Raw genomic sequence first — 16,649 nt, forward strand, 5'->3', positions numbered from 1 at the left:
CAGATTTTTAAATCCATTGGTATTGACCTTGAGTGGTTCCAATGACATTTCAGTGTGGACAAACCTTTCTCCAATAATAGAAAGATAGAAACCAGGAGCAGGAGTAGGCCATTCAAGCCTGCTCCATTATTCATAGCTGATCATTGTGCTCAGTACCCCTGTTCCCTTTCTCCCCATACACTTTGATCTCTTTAGCCCTAATAATTAAATCTATTTCTTAGAATAGACTTTCCTACAGTGTGGAAACAGGCCCTTTGGCCCCACCAAATCTCCAGAGAGTAACCCAACCAGACCCATTCCCCTACCCTATATTTACCCCTAACTAATGCATCTAACATACACATCCCTGAACACTATGGGCAATTTAGCATGACCAATTCACCCAACCTGCACATCTTTGGATTGTGAGAGGAAACCAGAGCATCCGGAGGAAACCCACACAGACACGGGGAGAATGTGCAAACTCCACACAGACTGTTGCCTGAGACAGGAATTGAACCCAGGTCCCACGAATCAGCAATGATAACCACTGAGCCACCATGCTACCTACTTCTTCTTGAAAACAATCAATGTTTGGCCTTTCTGTGACAGAGAATTCCACAGGCTCCCCACTCGCTAGGTGAAGACATTTCTCCTTATCTCAGTTGTAAATGGCCTCTCCCATATCTTCAGTCTGTGACTCCTGGTTCTGGATTCCCTGGTCATCAGGAGCATCCTTCCTATGTTTAACCTGTCTAGTCCTGTTAGAATTTAATAGGCTTCTCCGAGATCCTACCTCATTCTTCTAAACTCCAGTGAATATAGTCCTAACCAATCCGGTGTCTCTTCATATATTAGTTCTACCTTCTCAGGGTGAACAGTGAATTAGCTTTAAAATCTTTTAAAACCACTTGCAGTGAGGATGCAACCTAGTGAGAATTAGGTAGGTAGTTCTTTACCAAAGACAGAAAAAGATAAACGCCAAACCATTTTCACTCAGTTATTTGTGAGTAGAGTAATTGGTCCCTTCACAGGGACAATCAGGAAATCTCAATATTCACAATCAATGTTTCGACTCTTCATATTGCTTTTTTGAGGCTTCTACAACATGGGCAGTAATTTCCTGCCAACATTCACAAGGTTAGTCTTGATAACCTGAAGGAGTTAGTTCCGTTGTGTTTAACAGAAAGTCTGAGCTTCCACATAATGTGCAGGTGATTGAAGCCTAAGATTTTCAAACACTTTTTAAAACAAATTCTCCCATTTTAGTAATTGCCAATTACTTTACTTAATGAGCAATAATACCACTTTCACTTTGTCTATTCTGATTATACATACATTCCAACAGAAAATATATTTTTTTCTCAGCACAGATGGCATGTCATATATTTGGTGAGTCTATAACAACACTTCTTTGCAAATGCTTTGGAAATAAAGTTGCAGATAAATTTAGGATTTTTCTTCTGGTTAAGACTACAGATAAAAAAATCTTTTTAGTCCATTTCTTTCAAAACTTTAAATAAATGGTAACATACGCCAGAGGAGCTGTATATCGATCTATGTTTTACAGAAAATATATTGGTCAGAGGAAAAGAATTTCAACTACTTCAGGAGCAATTATTGCTTCAGAACACATTCTTCATTCAATGAGATGATAGTTGACCTATCCTCAACCTCCAATTTATTGGCTTGGCTTTATTATCCCTTATACCCCTGGCGAGAAAAGGATTGACTAATTACAGAGTGAACATTACGAATAGAGTTAGTATCTAGTTTGTATGGGAGAGTTGCTCATGGCTAGATCTCCTCTCTTGTGAAGAGTGTTCCCCAGCTTTAGATTAGATTCCAAACAGTATGGAAACAGGCCCTTCAGCCCAATAAGTCCACACCGACCCGCTGAAGAGTAACCCACCCAGACCCATTGCCCTACCTTGTATTTACCCCTAACTAATGCACCTAACACTATGGGCAATTTAGCTTTGCCAATTTGCCTAACCTGCACATCTTTGGACTGTGGGAGGAAACTGGAGCACCCGGAGGAAACCCACGCTTCTCTCCTGTCTGATGTGACTCTGATGTTAAGGTCTTTGTTCTGGATTTCTCCACCGTTGGGAAAGTGAAGAATTTGCTTCTGATCTTAGCCCTACCTTGTATTCTTAGACTGCGACCCTGAACTTAGCCTCCCTCACCATCGGAAACATGCTTCATGCCTTTATCCTGTCCGGTCTTGTTAGAATTTTATCAGTTTCTATGACATCCCTTTCTTGTTCCTCTAAACTCCAGTGAATATAGTTCCAACTGATCTAGACTCTCTTCCTACATCAGACCTGATGTCCTGAGGCATGGTACATTGGCAAGACCCAGCAGACCCTACAACAACGGATGAATGGATACCACCAGACAGCAGTGTTCCCTCCCAATTGGGGAACACTTCAGCATTCAGGGACATTTGGCCTCAGATCTTTGGGTGACCACCCTCCAACAAAGACTTTGGGACAGACAACAACGCAAAGTGGCCGAGCAGAGGCTGATAGCCAAGTTCAGTACCCATGGGGATGACCTCAACCGGGACCTTGGGTTCATGTCACACTACAGGTGACCCCCACTGCACTATACACTCTTTCACATGCGCACACACTCTTACATACACACACACACACACACACACACACACACACACACACACACACACACACACACACACACACACACACACACACACACACACACACACACACACACACACACACACACACACAAAACCCTCTCTTATATACACACTCTCTCTCGTGCACACACACATACACCCCCACACTCATAGCCATGCACACACCCTCTCACAGGCTTATACCCCATCACACTCACTCACACACTATACCAAGCTTACACACACACAGATGTAAATTCTCTCACGCACACACTCACATGCACACACTCACCCTCACCCTCTCTCTCATGCACATGCACACACATATAAGTCTATGGGGTGAATTTGTACTTGCAGATCTATATTTGCAGATACATTCTATTTTGCTCAAAAAATGGACAACTGCAGACAGTCAATCCATGTATTATTTTGTAAATTCCACTTTGGAATTAGAACCAGTCTGACTCAAGATGAGATACAGACAGACTCTAATGCATTGTCTGAGCTGAGATGTCACCTTTTTTTATAAAACCTTAAATCATCTCGAGAATGTGACTTAAAAGTAGTTCTGGGATTTGCATATTAATGAACCGAAACCTGTAACCCATTCTAAACGTTGAAAGACTTAACAACAATCTAGATTTGTTCAATGCTGTATATCATTACAATTGCATGACACTGTAATCTTTTGCTATAAATTCTGTGTCTTATGATTGTATTCCACAACCATCTGATGAAGGAGCCGCGCTCCGAAAGCTAGTGCTTCCAAATAAATCTGTTAGATGATAATCTGATGTTGTGTGATTTTTAACTTTGTACACCCCAGTGCAACACCAGCATCTCCACATTATACATCAGACCTGCCATCCCAGGACAATGGGAACAACAATTAATAATGACCTCAGCTTTAAAAACTTTCAAAAGACCCTTTAAACATCTTTCAGTGAGGATGTAATCTCATCAAGAGTAATCTCATTGACTGAAGAATGAATTTGAGAGATTGCATATTGTCTCCCTGTGCCTGTGTTCTGAAGCATTAATTGTTCCTGAACTAATAGAAATTCTTTTCCTATGACCAACATATTCTCTGGAAATCAATAGCTCTTTACCAAAGACAGATGAAGACAAACCCAAATTAATTTCAGTTAGTCACTTGTGAGTAAAGAGTTATTTTCCTATTCACATTCTTCTCTTCCTCCCCTCTCAATTCATTCTTGAATCTCAAGCCCTCAATCAGATCCCCCTTTAACCTTTTATATTCCAGGGGACACAAAGCTGGCTTAATATGTCAAGACTAGTTTACAGAACTTTTCTCCATCATCTGATATTTGGAGCCCTGTTGACATTCAGATTACTCCTGCCCTGCAATTCTTGCATGTGGCCAAATTATAAGACCACAAGGCTATGGGATATAGGAGCAGAATTAGGCCATTTGGCCAATTGAGTCTGTTCCACTACAGAGAATATGTTTCTCAACCCCATTCTCCTGCCTTCTCCTTATTACCCTCGATCCACTTACTCATTGAGAATATCCATCTGAAAGTGGAGTGCACAGAACTATATACAGTCCTCATTTTATGCAATGATTTAATTAGTAATCTCTAATTCCACACCTAAAATTCTACACGCACTAGGACTGGTAAACCCACATTTCTCAAATTCATATTAACAAACCCCACAAACTTCTTGCATCTTGTGTTTTTAATCCCAATTTAATCTATCACATACTTCAACACACACTATTGCTAATTCAACAAATGCTTTACCATAATACTCCTAAGTTTGGAGCACACTTCCGATGTGCATCATTCCAGCCTGTGATTCCTTAGTATGTTACGTAAATCCAGTTTACAGTCCCGTAATATGACATTGTTTGATTATCATGCCATAGCACATTTTGCAGTGAGGGATATAATGGTTGTGACTGCAGTGTAAATGGGCTTGCTTCTAGGTTCAGTAAACTTAGTCTTCCTCTGAACCTGCAATTAGTCGGAAGACAGCTTCTAATGAGGCACATCAGCAGCAGGAATTAGAAACGTTATGGATTTTTGGAAGGAATTCAGAGTCTCATTCCTGGAGGCTGTCAGAGAAACAGGGAACAAATGAACCAGTAAAACTGATGAAAGGGCCAGTTGATTTTGCAGACATTAAGTTCTTGAAAGGGAACCTTGGGAAAACTGGTCTAAACCTGCAGAGCATCAAGTCCCCGAAAACAACATGATAGCAGTCAAAGCTGGGCCGAGCATTGCTTCATCCTGGTTGAGAGTACAATGTGGAATTGACTGTCTACCCATATCGTTAAGCCATTCCTGCCCCACACCCCAGCATGCCCACTATCCTGTGAGCAGAACATGAATGACGATTAGCCCCACATGTGGAGGGTGTCTCATTGAGAGGGTTTGAGAGGACAGCAGTCTGGAACAGATCAGGCTTTTCATTGCCTTGTATCCTGAAAAATGGGAAGCCTTCAAAAATGAGACAACAAGAGTCCAGAAATAGTATATTCCTGTCAGGGCGAAAGGAAACGCTGGTAGGTATAGGGAATGCTGGATGACTAAAGAAATTGAGGGTTTGGTTAAGAAGAAGAAGGAAGTATATGTCAGGTATAGACAGGATAGAATGGGTGAATCCTTAGATTATAAAGGCAGTAGGAGTATACTTAAGAGGGAAATCAGGAGGGCAAAAAGGGGACATGAGATAACTTTGGCAAATAGGGTTAAGGGGAATCAAAAGGATTTTTATAAATATATTAAGGACAAAAGGGTAACTAGGGAGAGAATAAGGCCCCTCAAAGGTCAGCAAGGTGGCCTTTGTGTGGAGCCACAGTAGGTGGAGGAGGTACTAAACGAGTATTTTGCATCAGTATTTACTGTGGAGAAGGACATGGAAGATATAGAATGTCGGGAAATAAATGGTGACATCTTGAAAAATGTCCATATTACAGAGGAGGAAGTGCTGGATATCATGAAATGCATAAAAGTGGATAAATCCCCAGGACCTGATCAGGTGTGCCCTAGAACTCTATGGGAGGCTAGGGAAGTGATTGCTGGGCCTCTTGCTGAGATATTTATATCATCGATAGACACAGGTGAGGTACCGGAAGACTGGAAGTTGGCTAACGTGGTACCACTATTTAAGAAGGGTGGTAAGGACAAGCCAGGGAACTATAGACCAATGAGTCTGACCTCGGGGGTCAAGTTGTTGGAGGGAATCCTGAGGGACAGGATGTACATCTATTTGGAAAAGCAAGGACTGATTAGGGATAGTCAACATGGCTTTGCGTGTAAGAAATCAAGTCTCATGAATTTGATTGAGTTTTTGAAGAAGTAACAAAGAGGATTGATGAGGGCAGAGCAGTGGAAGTGATCTATGTGGACTTAAGTAAGGCATTTGACAAGGTTCCCCATGGGAGATTGGTTAGCAAGAATAGATTTCATGGAATACAGGGAGAACTAGCCATTTGGATACATAACTGGCTCAAAGGTAGAAGACAGAGGGTGGTGGTTGAGGGTTGCTTTTCAGACTGGAGACCTATGACCAGTGGAGTGCCACAAGGATCGGTTTGGGTCCACTGCTTTTCATCATTTATATAAATGATTTGGATCTGAGTTTAAGATGTATCGGTAGTAAATTGAAGATGACACCAAAATTGGAGGTGCAGTGGACAGCAAAGAAGGTTACCTCAGAGTACAATGAGATCTTGATCAGATGGGCCAATGGACTGAGGAGCAGCCGATGGAGTTTAATTTCGATAAATGCGAGATGCTGCATTTTGGAATAGCAAATCAGATCAGGACTTATAAACATAATGGTAAGGTCCTGGGCAGTGTTGCTTAACAAAGAGACCTTGGAGTGCAGGTTCATAGCTCCTTGAAAGTAGAGTCACAGGTAGATAGGATAGTGAAGAAGGCGTTTGGCATGTTTGCCTTTATTGGTCAGAGTATTGAGTATAGGAGTTGGGAGGTCATGTTGCAGCTGTACAGGACATTGCTTAGGTCACTTTTGGAATATTGATGCAATTCTGGTCTCCTTCCTATTGGAAATGTGTTGTGAAACCTGAAAGGGTTCAGAAAAGATTTACAAGGATGTTGACAGGGTTGGAGGATTTGAGCTATAGGGAGAGACTGATTAACCTGGGGCTGTTTTCCCTAGAGCATCGGAGGCTGAGGGGTGACCATAGAGGCTTATAAGATCATGAGGAGCATGGATAGGGTAAATAGATAAGGATTTTTTTTCCCCCGGGGTGGGGGAATCCAGAACTAGAGGACATAGGTTTAGGGTGAGAGGGGAAAGATATAAAAGGGACCTAAGGGGCAACTTGTTCATGTAGAGGGTGGTACGTGTGTGGAATGAGCTGCCAGAGGAAGTAGTGGAGGCTGGTACAATTGCAACATTTAAAAGACGTCTGGATGGGTATATGAATAGGAAGGGTTTAGAGGGATATGGGCCAAGCGCTGGCAAGTGGGAGTAATTTAGGTTGGGATATCTGGTCGGCATGGATGAGGTGGACCGAATGGTCTGTTTCTATGCTGTACATCTCTATGACTCTGACTCTATGAAAAATCCACCGCACCTCCTCGAGTTTTCTTACTGAGTCAGTACCGTGCCTTTAAGAGAGATGTGTGTTCTGCACTGTTTCTCTTACAGAGAAGTGCTACATGGAAACATAGAAAATAGGTGCAGGATTAGGCCATTCTGCCCTTTGAGCCTGCCCCACCATTCAATAGGATTCCAGCTGATCATGCAATCTCAGAATCCCATTCCCACCCTCTCCCCATAACGCTAGATCCCTTTAGCCCCAGGGGCCCCATATCCAGCTCTCTCTTGAATCTATCTGGTGAACTGCCCCCAACAGCTTCCTGTAGGAGAAAAGCCCACAGGTTCACCACTCACTAAGTGAAGAAATTCTTCCTCATCTCAGTCCTGAACGGCTTCCCCCTTATCCTTAGACTGTGACCCCTAGTTCTGGACTTCACCAACATCGGGAACATTCTTCCCACATCTAGCCTGTCCACTCCCAGCAGGATTTGTTTCTATGAGATCCCCCTCATTCTTCTAGATGCCAGTGAGTACAAATCTAGTTGATCTAATATACCTCATCTGTCAGTCCTGTCTTCCCAGGAGTCAGTCTGGTGAACCCTCACTGGATTCCCTCAATAGCAAGAATGTGCTTCCTCAGACTATGAGGCCAAAACTGCACAACATGTGGCCTCACTTAGGCCCCGTATAACTGCAGCAAGACATCCTCACTCCTATATTCAAATCCTCTCCCCAATGAAGTATTGGAATATCTGCTTCAGAAGCAAAGGGTAAACTGCTTACAGTTCTCCGTGGGTATTCTTTTTATTAAATTAGACAAAAGAAGTGTGAGTGGGCAGGGTCAGGCTCACAGAACCAAGGGACTTTAAGTTTTACTTTCAGTTGCTGTTCAGTTAGTTGAAGATTTCTGCTTGCTGCAGAGTTCCAATCTGTGAGAGCGAAGTCAGAGACAAGAGGCTTCCTCTTAAAGGAATCCAAAGGAGCAGCTTGTTTCTTTCTTCTGGACTAGAGAGAGACAGCATGTGAGAATCGTAATAAAAGCAAATTAGTGCAGATGCTGGACGCTTTGACAAAGAGTCAGTTAGACTCGAAACGTCAGCTGTTTTCTCTCCTTACAGATGCTGCCTGACCTGCTGAGATTTTCCAGCATTTTCTCTTTTGGAATGTGAGAATTGTAGCTGTTTGGCTGAATTGCAGTTTTGCCAAAAACAAATGTGTTTATGGGATGCTGCTTATTGGAATAATTGATGATTCGTGCTTAAATCATATATTATCTTGTTTAGTATTTCAGTCGAGTTAAAGTTAGACCTATCCTTTTTTTTTCTGTACTTTGTGTTAGGAACAAAATGTGTTTTGATTAAAGCCTAGTGGTGGACAAATGGAATCGCACCTGGGACCTTACAGTTGCCTTTAAAGAAGTGATGGTCTCGGCTATCTCCTTACAATACTTTAGAGATGGACTGGTCTGCTCTCTGGTCTGGTCCGGTCTGGTCCATAATATCAGCTTTCGAGAATTAAACAGTGCCTGCTACTTTTCAGTAGTGTCGCTGCCATTCTCCATGGGTTAGCCTGAGCAGTGAGCACTGGCAGACCACTCGTCAGCCATCTTACCCAAGCCTGACCCTGTCCTCGTCCTGAGGGTAAATATGTGCCTGTCATTCCCGAATGTTTCCCCACATCAGCTCATGGAACCCAAGTGGGCTCTTTTGAAGAGTCATCGAGTCTCGAAACGTTAGCTTGCTCTCTCTCCACAGATGACAACTGACCCACTGTGATCTCCAGCCTTTTTTGTTTTCAGATGAGTCTGCAGAATAAGTTCATCCCATTCCTGTGTCTCTCTGTCTTACCAAAGGTGTATGACAAGCACACGGGTACAGCAAGCATGGGAATTTCACTCAATCAGGTGAAATATTCGTGTGCAATTTCAGTCACTTTGATGCTGTTGACTTCGAAAAAGGCAATATAGCCATACACCTTACAACCCAGACATAGGCAATTCAGCCCATCTGTTCCCTGCTTGTTTTAATGCTGCAGATAAACCTCCTCCCTGCCTACATCACTTCATCCTATCACCATATCCTTTTTTCTTCTGTTTTGTCTGGATCCAGCCTCGAAGGCTCAGTTCCCCAGCTGGTCTCTGATACAGAGTAATACCAACGGCATGGGCTCAATTCCCACATCGGCTGAAATTACTGTGAAGGACTCTCCTTGCCTGAGGCATGAGGACCCTCAGGTTGAACCACTACCAGTCACTTCTGTCTAACGAGAGAGCAGCCCGATGGTCTTGTGGGATTATGGTCACCTTACCTTTATCTAGCCTCTCTCTGCATGCATTCAGCTCAAGCATTCCCTGTGGGATTGCATTCCACATTCTCCCTGCTCTCTGGGGAAGGAGGATTCTCCTGAACTACCTTTGGATTTATTGATGTCACCTAATTCTGTTATCTTCACAGGTGGAAACACTTTCTATATACTACTCTAACAAACCCGTACCTGTCTTTCACAACCTTGGTCAGTTCACCTCTCAGTCTTCTCTGCTCAAGAGTAAAGAAAACTGTTCACATCTTCAGAATTTTCCAGTTAGCTAACTTTGCAGCAGCCAACATACTTACAACAAGATTCCAATATCAGAAGTATGTTAGATGACAAGGAGACCTGGTTAGAAGCTTTAATTCAACTTTATAATTCGCCAGGTCAATGGCAAGAATTCATCTGTGCTTAGAATTGAGACTTTGGACTTTTTACATCAGTTTGAACAGAGAGTGGGCCTTGGTTAAACATTTTCTTTGAAAGTCAACATTTTAATTTGAATGAATCTCAGGTTAAAGTTCTCCCTCAGTCCCAAGTTGTCAGGCAGGCCAGTGTACCCTGAGTCCTGCTCTGGGAAGGGACAATTTAGATTCTGTCCTCACCAATCTGAAGTGGAACTTGAGCCTTCCAATTTTCTGACTCAGAGATGACATTATGGTAATAGATTTCTTTTTGCTTTCACACATTTTAGCATTTCCAAGTTCTCAGCTCAATTTTTGCAAAACGTTCTTTAATTCAAATTACTCACCCATTTGTGGATTTAGATGGTGGTCTAATTGAGGGGGCAAAGTTCAATGTAACAGAAACTGGGAACCAGAGACTGATTGGCATTTATTAAAGAGGTGACTATACTGTTTGGAAATTGTGTGGGATTTGACCTGAAATTGACATAGCAATATGAAATAGAATCGCTGTCATTTGCTGTTAATCATCCCCGGTGACAATTGCCAAACTGGATTTTGAAATATCAATGACCTTCTGCAGAATATAGACAAACCTCAAGTACAGGAGCAAAGTGACTTGAAAGGCAGACTATCCCCGATCCGATAATGCAACTCTGACTGGGACATTGGGAGCTCTGATTCAAAATACCTCCCTGAACCAACACTGACCAAAACAAGTTAGCACTCTGTTCCCCTCGTGCTAGCATAGAGTCAGCTTAGGTTCTTTGCTCAAGCCTTGGGAGTGAGTCTACTGACCGAGAGAAGAGAGCTTTACAGCTGGAAAAAGAAAAATACTTCCTTCCCATGGGTTGTACTTAAATTACGATTTATTTTACAATTCTATGAGATGCTTAGAAAGGAGCTGCTCCCCTTCATTGAAGGATTAATAACAAGGGGGCATCATTCTGAGGTGAGAGCTAGGAAGTTGAGAGGAAAACTTTTCTCACCCAGAGACTGGTGCTGGTCTGCAATGCCCTGCCTGAGGGTGGGGGTAATTGAGGAAGGAAACCTTAGAAAGTACTTGGATGAGTCTTTGAAGTTCGTAACATTCAAGGTTATGGGCCTAGTGAGAGAAGGTGGGACTAGTACAGATTTAGTTCAGCCAAAGGGCTTCTTCTGCACTGTATAATTTAATGACATTTTTTAAAAGTATTTTCCAATTTGGTGCGTGTTTGTGCAGACCTGCTGACTATTTCTCAGAAAGTGAACGAATTTAAGTTCTGACAAAACCTTTAAGACTACGATTCACCTGTAGACCAAAGTATCGTCAGTGGAGCTGTTGTACTGGATTTGGTACATCCGGATCCCAGGGATTGGCCGTTGGGAGGGCCATCGGATGAGGGCTGATGTTGTGCTCAGTTCCGTAGCCACAACTTTCTTATCCTGCAGACTCTTGGTGTCAGTGCCATTGGAAGGTGAGCCGGATTTGGTGGATGTGGTGATGTCGGATGACCCCGGGGCGGGCTCCTGCACCTGGTTTGTAAGGTTGACGAGATGGGGCAGTGGGATGATCCCGATGGTGATGTTGGTGGTTGATTCTCCAGCTGCATTGGAAGCGATGCAGGTGAACATGCCGCTGTCTTTCAGAGTCGTGATCAGGATATCCAAGGTTCCATTGTCGTATATCATCGTCCTGGACGTGTTGGAAAGCAGCTTCCCCTCTGGCGAGCTCCAGAGAATGGAAGGGTCCGGATCCCCGATCGCTTTACACTTCAACGTCACACTCTGCCCCTCCATAACAAACGTCTTGCTCGAATAAAGCCGTGTGATGAGAGGGGGTTCACAAGTAAAGTCATCCTCTGAGATTGACCAAAAATATTTCCCCATCAAGTGAGGCGGTGATGCACAGGTCTCCAGGTCATCTTTCCTTGTCAGGCGCCTCAGCCAGAGTAACTCACAATTACAATGCAATGGGTTTCCACCAAAGCTGAGCACCAATGAGAAGTACTGAGTGCCTTTGGCATTAACCAGTAGCTGAGTTCTTAAGAAAAGAGGATCAGGAGGAAGTTTTTGTAGTCTGTTGGATGTCATGTCTAATCGGCCTAGCTTGTGAAGAACAGAGAATGTCCCTTCTTCGATGTGGTCGATCAGATTGTGATCCAAGGTGAGCGTGTTCAGATTGACCATTTTGGCAATGGCCACCCAAGGAAACTGTTCCAGGTTATTGTAGGACATGTCCAGATCCTCCAGGCAGGTGATGAAGTCGTTAAAGGATCCTTCCGAGATGTAGCTGAGCTGATTGTTGTTCAGGATTAGGTGGCGGAGATTCACCAGGCCTTTCAGGTGGTCATTCACAAGCTTGGTCAGTCTGTTACTGTCCAGGTGTAGAGCCCGAAGACCGCGGAGGTCACCAAAGGTGAGAGGCATGATCTGGCTGATTGTATTCCTCGACAACGTGAGGTGGACAAGGCTGGTCATGTTGGCAAAGTCTTTCCTCTTCACCGTGGTGATGAAGTTATCGGTTAGGCGCAGCTCCACCGTCCTCCTGTCGATAAATGGAGGCACAAAGAGAAGCCCAGTTTTGGCACAGAGGATGGAGAGGGAAGGGGAGAGGTTCTGGCAGATGCAACGCTTTGGACAAAGCTGAGCCTTGACAGTCAAACTGAGCAGGAGCAGTGAGAAGAGGAGCCTCTCCATGATCAATCAGATCGGCAATTCTGGAAAAGGAATAAAACAACAAAAGCAGGATTACAAACCTTTGAAGGAACTGACTTGTTATTACAGAGAATAGGAAGATTTCCCAAAACAACGTCAGATACTTGATTGCTCAGCTTGGTGTCTCATTGTACTGAACAATCTGAGTCATAATTGCTTTCTTTGAGGGTACATCTCACTGATCGTGGGCATATTTTTCCTCCATACTAACCAACCCTCCCTAAAAACGTTTCACCCAGTCTGCACCTTTTTTTTGACATTTCTACAAAATGTAGGAACAAGAAAAACAAAATACTAACCACTGTTCAAAAGTTTGACTATTTTGATTTCCTTCTTCTTTATCTCTGCTGAGATGTTGGCTCAGGATTAGCTACATTTTCGTCAATGCTGGCTGCTCATGCAGTGTGTACTCAAGTGACAAACCACACTCAGAGGTAGCAGGCTTTATAACAGAGAGGGAATTTAAACCAAGTCCCATCCAGTCCTATGCAGGAACACCCACACTATTCAATGTGGAAGCCACTCCATAGTATCAAGCCTGAGGCAAGACCAATGGCTTTCCCATCCTTCCTTAAGTCAACAGTGTTGGATGAGCTGGACATCAGAATGTCTTATCTGGGTTATCATTTGAGAAGGTCACACACTCTTAGAGAGATGGGGGTGGTAAAATAGGAATAACCCCAAAAGCAAGATTATTTTACATGTTGCAAAAATCGGGCGAATCACCGTTAACTAACTGCGGCCTTGTACGATACTGCTTTTATCACACCTTCCTATTCCTGTCAAAGGGAAGTGTTAACCTTAGCGAACAGACATGTGGTGTAAGAGTGCAAACAGACCTTTCAGCTCATTAATGCTGCTTCACTTTCTCACCTTCAGCTTTAAGTGCCTAGTTTTAAACAGCAGACTTGAACAAATTATGGTTTCTAATTATCATCTCATACTTGTGCGACAGTAGATTTGGGAATCTTATCAAACTTTTCTATATTCACCAATTCACCTCCAGAATTAACTACGGAACTGCCACCTGTACTTATCGATGGGGAGCAATGACGGCTCCTCCCCATCCATTGCTTTCCATCCTTTGGTCTCTACATTTCCACCCTCCCAACCTCCACCCAGTTGACCCTCATGTCCTATCTTCATCGGTGCTTCCTGCGCAGGATACCAGGATTAACTCTCCCCATAACTGGGCCCAAGCAAACACCCTCACCACATGCAGACAACTTCACCGTAATCTCTCGCGCCATTTCCCGCATCTCTGATCTGTCTTGCTGCTCATAATCATCAGGTACTGGATGAGCAGAATGCTCCTAAATGTTCAGAAGATCAACCTCATTGTCTTCAGTCCTTGCCCCAGCCTCTGCTCATGCAATCACCATTGCTCTTCGGTGATGCCAACAGCCCGAGACTAAACATGACTTATCTTGCGACCTTGCTGCTCCATCTCATCACAAGATGACCTTCAGATGACGTCACCCTATCACTAAGACCGTACCATCATGCCATCTGCCGTGCCTCAGCTCCATTTGTTACTGAATGAAAGCCTCACCCATGACTTTTGTCACCTTGATACACAACTCCTCCAATGGCTTGCCTTCTCCATGCAGCCCTCCATCAATTTAAGGTCAACAAAAACTTCTGCTGCTGTGTGCAATTCCAACCAACTTGTGTTCCCTATCTCTGTCTGTGCTCGCTCACCTGCATTGGCTTCCAGGCCACAATGACTCAGTTTTAAAATGATCACCCATGAACCCCTAGCCCCTACTCCACCCCCAACCATTCATATATCCTCTTCCAAACTATCACCTTGGACAGATACATGTTCATGTGCTTCTGGCCTCTTGAGTATCTTTGAACCCCCTTGTTCAAGAAAGGATCAAGGCAAAAGATGGAAAATTATAGGCCAATTAGCCTAACCTCGGTTGTTGGTAAAATTCTAGAATCCATCATTAAGGATGAGGTTTCTAGAATAAGTCAACATGGATTTAGTAAGGGGAGATCGTGCCTGACAAACCTGTTGGAGTTCTTTGAAGAGATAACAAGTAGGTTAGACCGGGGAAACCCAGTGGATGTGGTCTACCTAGACTTTCAAAAGGCCTTTGGTAAGGTGCCACGTGGGAGGCTGCTGAGCAAGGTGAGGGCCCATGGTGTTTGAGGTGAGCTACTGGTTTGGATAGAGGATTGGCTGTCTGACAGGAGGCAGAGAGTTGGGATAAAAGTTTCTTTTTCGGAATGGCAGCCGGTGACAAGCGCTGTCCCGCAGGGTTCAGTGTTGGGGCCGCAGCTATTCACATTATATATTAATGATCTGGATGAAGGGACTGGGGGCATTGCCAATGATACAAAGTTAGGTGGACAGGCAGGTAGTACTGAGGAAGTGGGGATGCTGCAGAAGGATCTAGACAGTTTGGAGGAGTGGTCCAGGAAATGGTTGATGGAATTCAATGTGAGCAAATGCGAGGTCTTGCACTTTGGGAAAAAGAATAGAAGCATGGATTATTTTCTAAACGGTGAGAAAATTTGTAAAGCCAAAGTACAGAGGGATCTGGGAGTGCTAGTTGAGGATTCTCTAAAGGTAAACATGCAGGTTGAGTCCGTGATTATAAAGCGAATGCAATGTTGTCAATTATCTCAAGAGGGTTGGAATATAAAAGCACTGATGCGCTACTGAGACTTTATAAAGCTCTGGTTAGGCCCCATTTGGAGTACTGTGTCCAGTTTTGGTCCCCACACCTCAGGAAGGACATACTGGCACTGGAGCGTGTCCAGCGGAGATTCACACAGATGATCCCTGGAATGGTAGGTCTAACATACAAGGAACGGCTGAGGATCCTGGGATTGTATTCATTGGAGTTTAGAAGATTGAGGGGAGATCTAAGAGAAACTTACAGGATAATACATGGCTTGGAAAGGGTGGACGCTAGGAAATTGTTTCCGTTAGGTGAGGAGACTAGGACCTGTGGACACAGCCTTAGAATTAGAGGGGGTAAATTCAGAACAGAAATGCGGAGACATTTCTTCAGCCAGAGAGTGGTGGGCCTGTGGAATTCATTGCCACAGAGTGCAGTGGAGGCAGGGACGCTAAATGTCTTCAAGGCAGAAATTGATAAATTCTTGATGTCACAAGGAATTAAGGGCTACGGGGAGAATGCGGGTAAGTAGAGTTGAAATGCCCATCAGCCATGTTTGAATGGCAGAGTGGACTCGATGGGCCGAATGGCCTTACTTCCGCTCCTATGTCTTATGGTCTTATGATCTTATGAATTCAGTCCCTGCAATGTTGTGAAGGCATTAGCATGATGGTCATCTCCCATCTAGCTAGTCATTTAGAAAGCCCTGCACTGTTGGGGAGACAGGTTCAAATCCCAGTGCAGCAGCTGGTGGAACTTACTCTGTTCATTAAATCCCTGATTACCATTAGAGAACCATCCACTTCACCAATGCACCTTAGGGAAGCAAATCTGCCATCCTTACCAGGTGTGATCTAGAACCATAGCAATGTGCTTGACTCTTAATTGCCCTCTGAAATTGCCCACCAAGACTCAGTTCAAGGCTAATCAGGGAGGAGCCTGTCAATGATACCCATATCCCATGGAAAAATAAATAAGAAGTATTGGTGTCTCTGCATTCAGTTGTCTTCTCTCGAGATATTTTCTCTGTCCTTCTTCTTTAAGAGCTCCTTAAGATCTTTGATCAAATTGTAAATATGGATTCAAAGTCTTTGATCCAGCTTTCACTCATCTATTGTCATAGCTCACTTTCATTCTCCCTTTGTACAGCTCTGTAAATACCTTGGAGGTTCTTGCCACTTTAATACAAGGCACCATTATTGATAAAAACGAGAAGAACTGTAGTCACTGTAAATCAGAAACAAAAACAGAAACTGCTGGGACAACTCAGCAGGTCTGGCAGCATCTGTGTAGAGAAATCAAGTTTGTGTGTCAGGCTGAATGACCCTTCCTCAGAATTGGGGGTCACGGTCCAGAGGGAGATAAGGAGGAGGTGTCTGAGAGCTCTGTAATGTCAAGGTCAGTTCACCAGACCACCATGGCACCGCCCACATCAGCTCTGAG

General features: G+C 43.7%; 1 protein-coding gene across 5 annotated transcripts in view; it reads right to left on the reverse strand.

Annotated features, from left to right (window-relative positions):
- The window catches only part of LOC122542727 (leucine-rich repeat and fibronectin type III domain-containing protein 1-like protein), a 274,125-nt gene that overhangs the window by 42,098 nt on the left and 215,378 nt on the right, over positions 1 to 16,649 (reverse strand). For all 5 annotated transcript variants that reach the window (XM_087983854.1, XM_087983856.1, XM_087983855.1 and 2 more), the window contains one exon: positions 11,168 to 12,575. In XM_087983854.1, the coding sequence (XP_087839980.1) occupies positions 11,168 to 12,555 (1,388 nt within the window). In that variant the 5' untranslated portion in view covers positions 12,556 to 12,575. The remainder of the gene's footprint in view (positions 1 to 11,167; positions 12,576 to 16,649) is intronic.

The sequence above is a fragment of the Chiloscyllium plagiosum genome, unplaced genomic scaffold (genome assembly GCF_037043375.1).
Source record: "Chiloscyllium plagiosum isolate Xiang-an unplaced genomic scaffold, Cpla_swu_hap1 HiC_scaffold_47, whole genome shotgun sequence".
Classification (NCBI taxonomy): domain Eukaryota; kingdom Metazoa; phylum Chordata; class Chondrichthyes; order Orectolobiformes; family Hemiscylliidae; genus Chiloscyllium; species Chiloscyllium plagiosum.